This window comes from Ctenopharyngodon idella, chromosome 21 (assembly GCF_019924925.1).
Source record: "Ctenopharyngodon idella isolate HZGC_01 chromosome 21, HZGC01, whole genome shotgun sequence".
NCBI lineage: Eukaryota > Metazoa > Chordata > Actinopteri > Cypriniformes > Xenocyprididae > Ctenopharyngodon > Ctenopharyngodon idella.
The window spans coordinates 4438249-4445000 of NC_067240.1; the positions used below are offsets into that span (position 1 = coordinate 4438249).

At 38.7% G+C, this 6752-nt stretch overlaps 2 protein-coding genes across 3 annotated transcripts in view; one reads left to right on the forward strand and one right to left on the reverse strand.

Moving 5' to 3' along the window:
- The window catches only part of rpl35 (ribosomal protein L35), a 518047-nt gene that overhangs the window by 1966 nt on the left and 509329 nt on the right, over positions 1 to 6752 (reverse strand). Inside the window, exons 1-3 of one of the 2 annotated variants that reach the window (XM_051877896.1) lie at positions 2987 to 3123; positions 2252 to 2388; positions 559 to 640 (exon numbers count right to left, since the gene is read on the reverse strand). In XM_051877896.1, coding sequence (XP_051733856.1) covers positions 559 to 640; positions 2252 to 2388; positions 2987 to 2989 — 222 coding nt within the window. In that variant the 5' untranslated portion in view covers positions 2990 to 3123. Of the gene's footprint in view, positions 1 to 558; positions 641 to 2251; positions 2389 to 2986; positions 3124 to 6752 lie in introns of those variants that run through there. The other variant, XM_051877897.1, reaches the window with a different exon arrangement.
- LOC127503779 (cytochrome b-c1 complex subunit 9) lies at positions 3391 to 4226 on the forward strand. Its single transcript, XM_051877907.1, has 2 exons — positions 3391 to 3579; positions 3917 to 4226. The coding sequence occupies exons 1-2, from the start codon at positions 3439 to 3441 to the stop codon at positions 3962 to 3964; spliced, it is 189 nt and encodes a 62-aa protein (XP_051733867.1). The 5' UTR covers positions 3391 to 3438; the 3' UTR covers positions 3965 to 4226.

Genomic DNA, 6752 nt, shown 5'->3' on the forward strand with positions numbered 1-6752 from the left:
GATTTTGGCACTCTGAACCACTGGTACGAAACAAAAGATTTGTAAAACTTCGAAGCTTCACGAAGCAGTGTTTTGAAATCGCCCATCACTAGATATTGTGGAATAAAAAAAAAAAAATAAAAAAAAACGCCATTTTGTTTTTTTTGGCGCACAAAAAGTATTCTTGTCGCTTCATAACATTAAAGTTGAACCACTGCAGTCACATGAACGGTTTTAAATGTGTTTTAGTAGCTTTCTGGGCACTGAAAAAGGGAGTGTTATTACTGGCGATGGAAGCCTCACCGAGCCATCAGATTTTATTAAAAATACGGATTTTACGGACGCAAAATTGCGGTCTTACGGGTGTGGAACGACATGAGGGTGAGTAATAAGTGACAATTTTCATTTTTGGGTGAACAAACCCTTTAAATGTTGGTGTCCAGATCATATTTGGACCTGCAATATAACCAGATTTTCTTTGAACCAGACCATCTAAAAATGATTAAGGCATTTCCAGTAGTGAAACAGTATCTTTGCACAAGTGTGCATGAATGTATGTTTCAGTGGCATTAAACTCACCTTGTAAAACTTCCTCAAATTCTCCTTCTGTGTCTGGTTGATAACTGTGAGGACTCTAGCGATGGACTTGCGGACAACGCGGCTGGAAAGAGAAAGTAAATATTAGAATAAAGCTTTACATTCACATTAATATAATACACACAAACCTTTAAAAAGTTAGTTCACCCAAAAATGACAATTCTGTCATTAATTACTCACCCTCATGTCGTTCCACACCCATAAGACCTTCGTTCATCTTCAGAACACATATTAAGATATTTTTGATGAAATCCAAGAGGTAAATGACTCCTCCATAGACAGCAATTTAACCCCACTTTTAAGGTCCAGAAAGGTACTAAAGACAGTCAAACGTGACTGCAGTGGTTTAACCGTAATGTTATGAAGCAAAAAGAATACTGTGTGCGCAAAAACTTGTTTACGTCCAAACGTGGGCTCAGTATTGGCCGAGGCTGTGTTCACGTGATGCAGGAGCCAGCCAACAATGAGTCAGTGCTCGGACGTAAACAGGAAGGCTCTGCAATGTGTTCACTACGCCAACTGCATAACAGACTGACGGGAAAGAGGAAAAATTGTTGAATAGAGTTGTTCTTTGTTTTTGCGCACGAAAAGTATTCTCGTCGCTTCATCACATTAAGGTTGAACCACTGCAGTCACGTCGACTTTAACAATGTCTTTAGTACCTTTCTGGACCTAGAAAGTGGTGGTTATGTTGCTGTCTATGGACGAATTTCATCAAAAATATCATGATGTGTATTCCGAAGCTGCACAAAGGTCTTACTGGTGTGGAACGACATGAGGGCGAGTAATTAAAGACGGAATTTTCATTTTTGGGTGAACTAACCCTTTAAAGTTCTGGTTCTTGGATTAAAACACACTGATGCATGGCTCACACTACAGGAGTTTTAGGCCGCTTCGGCGCAGATTATCTGGTAATGCGAGGCGTTCACAGATTGAATCTTGCACCTCTCGATCTGCTCACACAAATCGGGGCCGCCCCGATCATATCAAACATGTTTGATATTTAGGATTTTAAATCAGGAAGATTACGTCAGTTCATTATTAACAGCCAATGAGAAGTGAATGAGCGCTTTTGAAATTGCCACCGCGAAAACAGCTGCTGTATGGGTCCGTTGGACAGGGGAGATGGCGGAACGGTGCGTTGAAGTGTTGCAACAACTCCTTGAATAACGCATCTTCAATAATATGACACAACCGTACGGACAAAGAGAAAAGCTGAGGAGAAATCGCTATGGTTTTGAACATACCAGGTGAGTGTAGAAAGCTGCTAGCAAATGTAAACGTATGTTTATGTCAGCGACGAATGTGCATCCCAATGAAATCATGTGAGGTGCTCTTCTGGGTATGATAATCTTAATATCCTGCAGTGTGTGCTGCGCTACAAATTTCAAATCTTGTAGTGTGTGCATGTTTGAGATTTGTGAGAAAAAAATCTGTGAAGATTCTCCTTGTGTGTGCTGCAACCAGATTTCATATTCGGGTAGGATTTAAAAACTCTAGTGTGAGCTCAGCTTAAAGCGCCAAAATTCACCCACATTCCCATTACACTAAAGCTGGCACTGAAACGCAGGAGGGGCCCCAAAACAATGGTTCTTCCTATACAGCACATTCAGGGCAAAAGCATGGTGAACTCTGCTAAACAGACTAACACAACTGACTCCAACAAAGCACTCACATCTTAGAGAGTTTGGAGGCAGCTCCACCAGTAACCTTGGCAACGCGGAGCTGGGAAAGTTCCACCTTCAGATCATCCAGCTGTTTCAGCAGCTCCTCCTTTTTCTTTCCGCGCAGGTCTCTGGCCTTGATCTTTGCCTACAAAAACAACATTCATTAGAATCACTTCAAACCAATATGTAATAATAAAGTACCTAATATACAGACTCGTGGAATTGTGTACAAATATCAAAAGCATATAAATACATAATTATTTAGGTTTGGTTTTCTTCAGGATCAATTTCCTACAAATATCATGGGTTTCTGATGTTGATGCTTTGGAAACACATGTCGGCTCACACTGAATTTAGCAAATATCGTCTAAGCAAACCGGTTATAACGATCTGTCATTTGTGTCCGATGGCCGTTGACTGTTGAAATATACAATAATCAAAAAGCAGATCCAAAAATATTACTTCTGAGTACCTATAATTGCAGTTTAAAGCTGTTAAATCGTAGGCTACGCTAACAGGCTACACGACACAAACCACTGCTGGACTTCAGTCAAATCCAGGCAGCAAACCAATGTCTCGTTTCATCAGTCAATATACACTTTATTTCAAGATCATCACTTCAAATACTGTGCTCAAACTCTAGCGTACAACTCAATGTGTATTTAAAACGTGTTTTCAGGGCCGTTTAGCATGTATAATCGACTAGATTGATTTAGATTGTTCGGTTTCTGTAAAATCCTCACCATTTTTCTCGATGGCTGCCACAAGAAAGGAAGTTGGAGCGGTCACGTGGGAAAGTCTACCGGGTTATGGAAGAAACTAAACTGGTGCGCGAGGGGGGGTGGAATCTTCAATTCCCCTCTTAAAGAGGGCGCTTAATGACTATAATTGATTAAATTACGATATTATCACTCTCAAATGTAGAAGTAAATAGTAAATACTGGGATTATGTTAATTTATTGCTGATTTATGTTAGATTTCTGTTAAAAAAAAATTCAGTGTGTTGGATGTATATCTCAGAAATAATTGTACGTGTTCAAATATGTCTATGTTAAAGTAAAAAGAACAATAAAATCAATAAAAATAAATAAATTAATACATTTAAAATGTATTTACTTTATTGACTCATTGGTTAACGGATTTGATAGACAGCTCATCGTCCCGCCCCCTCTTCCGGAAGACTCCATTGACGATCATGGCGCTCGCAAGAAGTGTCTACAATCTGCTCTTCAGAAGAACGTCAACTTTCGCCATAACCATCATGGTGGGAGCTGTTGTCTTCGAGAGGGTGTTTGATCAGGCTGGAGATGCGATATTTGATAACATAAATCGGGGGGTAAGTAATTTTTCGATAGAATTTATTTGAAATCTTAATGACCCACCGGCAGACTGACCTTGATTAGCCTGCTGGCTAACCTCAACTACATATTCAGTGGGATGAAACTATAAGACTTAACTTAAGCTAAAAACATTTCAGTTTTATAATTTTGTCCTTATAATAATCAAATCTTATATAAACAATTTAAGGGCAACACTAATGCCACAGCTACATCTATAGTGTCTGTACAATCTCATTATAAATTTATAATATAATTATTTTTTAGTTTAAATTATGTATCTGTAATGTGTTCTGCTCACCCTGTGTGATCTAATTCTGTGGGTGTTTTTTGCAGAAACTCTGGAAACACATCAAACACAATTATGAAGTAAAGGATGAATAATCATGGCTTTGATGCAGCGTTCATTCTACCATCATCCCATTTCCTGATGTGACCCTGTTGGATGGTCCACCGGCTTTTGCAGTGTCTTCGGACGCCGTGTTCATCTTCCAGCCTATGTCCCAGGGACATAGACAGAGACTGATTACCGAACCCTGTCAAAATGTCACGTGACCACCTGTTATTGTACGATATGTCACATTCTTCATGATTTAAAAATGTGTTGCTAACTTAATTCTGTATGAATAAACTGTATGATCTAGAATTCTTTAAAATCTGGTGGTTCTTTAATGCAATAGGGGATTTCAGGAGTTGTTTAATTACATGCTCTAGTTAAAGGGTTCACCCAAAAATGAAAATTCATTACTCACCCTCATGTCATTCCACACCTGTAAGACCTTCGTTCATCTTCGGAACACAAATTAAGATATTTTTGATGAAATTCAAGAGGTTTATGACTGGTCCATAGACACCAATATAACCACCACTTTCAAGGTCCAGAGAAGTAGTAAAGACATCGTTTAAACAGTCTATGTGACTGCAGTGGTTCAACCTTAATTTTATGAAGCGACGAGAATACTTTTTGTGCGCCAAAACAAAAATAACGAATTTATTTAACAATCTCATCTCTTCTCTGTCATTATCCTTACGCAGTAAGCACGGTGAAGGCTTCCGTGTTTACGTCCGAATGCCGGCTCAGTATTGACCAAAGCTTATCACATGAGCAGCACGACGCAGGAGCCGGTCAGTAATAAGTTGGCGTTCTGACGTAGAAGCGCTGGACATAAACAACGTATGAAAATGACACAGAACAGCAGATACTGTTGAATAAAGTCGTTATTTTTGTTTTTGGGCACAAATAGTATTCTTGTCGCTTCATAACATTAAGGTTGAACCACTGCAGTCACGTCGACTGTTTTAACAATGTCTTTAGTTGTTTGTTTGTTGTTTGTTTACATAGTGATATCTCTAACTAATGGTCTGGCAGCATAATACAGTGTTTTTAGTTGTTTTCATTTCGTTTTGACAACGTCATCTGTACACAAAAAAAATGCAAAGGAAAAATTTTTCCATTTTTAGTACATCGTTGTCGTGTAATCATACCCTAAAAGCAAAAAACTTTTTCATTTGGCGTTTTGGTGGCCTGAAAATGGGTTTCAAAGTGCAAGTTTTTGAAAACTATACCGTTATCATCTCCTTGTAAACTACAAAAACGCGAATTTGTGAAAATGGTGACGTCATGCGTGTTCGGTCTAAAGGCACGAAGTGTTTCTTTACAAAGTGACATCGCCAACTACTGGCCTGACAGCAGAATACAGCGTTTTTAGTCATTTTTCGTGGATCCGTGTGAACGGGGATCATTTTGACAACATTGTCATCTGCATGAAAAAAAGTGAAGGAAAAACTTTTCTGTTTTTAGTACATAGTTGTCGTGTAAACATACCCTAAGTCAGCGGTTCCCAAACTGGGGTACGTGAGGTGACAGAGGGGGTACGCGAACAAAATGTCGAATGTCGCCGTTCACTTAATTCTTCCCCACCTTAAAATAACATTAAAACCGACCATATATTTTCTAACAGGCACAATGCCATAAATGCATGAATACACAAATACATACGTTGAACGAACGACTCGATGACTCATGCATTAAGACAGTGACTTACCGCCATCTACTGGCGGTTTTAGTATTTAAAAGACTCACTTTTCAAGTTTTATCATTGCATATTTCTCTATTGAACTTTTTTTAAATTTAAAACATTATTAATATTGTAAAGGTATTTATAAAGATAAAAAATGCACTGGAAAGTCAATTTTGGGGGCAAATATTGTTCCTTAATGGAAAAGGTGCGGTCTAAGTGGAAGAGGGTCTAATGCCTCAGGGGGTACTCCACTCTAAAAAGTTTGGGAACCACTGCCCTAAGTTTATCTGCAACATGTACTTCATCAGACTATAATACCATCAAACCAGGATGAAAATGTGAAGCATTGGTTATAAAGGTGACTTGACAGAGTATAGCCTGATTTAAGACAGACTGACCACTTGGTGTCACTAGAGCATTTTTAATGTCAATGGGAATAGTTTGCTCACTGTTCTTCTGTAGACATTGGAGGTTTGCTGTAGTACTCAAAGTGAAGTTTGAAAGCTCATTCAGTAACCTGTGAGTTATGAGCTCATTTCTTTGAATGTGACTGAATAAGCAGTACTGAGCTTCTTTTCAGTACACAGACAAGTAAAACCACATTCACTGCTGTTGGGTCACACACTGGTCAGACAATAAGAACCAATGCCCATGTAATTCGTTGAGATCAGGGAGACGGCTTGTATTGGTAGTCCTATTGTTCAAGGTTCATTAGTTAAATACACAAATGCTGAGTCGGTTAGACAAAAAAGTGAAGCTTCTGGTGAATAAGAACTTCTTTGATATAAATGAATGCAGATAAAAGATTTCATACAGCATTGACATATAATAGATTATTAGAAACTCAGGAAAGTCATATTGTAAAGGTTTCTGTTTAGTTGGAGGCCATGATTTCTGATGGACAAACACAATAATCAATCCATTGAGTCATTAAGAAAGTGTCTGAGTCATCGACTGTGTAACTAGTGATTAGGAGTTCAGTACTTGAGTCCACAGGCTCAAACGATGGTAACAAAAACACATTTTTCTTTGAGGAAATCAGCAAAACACCAGACTGTTCTGAAGTGACAAGAAGTGGGTGACCAGAAAACAGCAACTCAAGACGTCTGAGAGAACTGGAGCATGAGTGGGCGAAACTACCGGTAATGAGG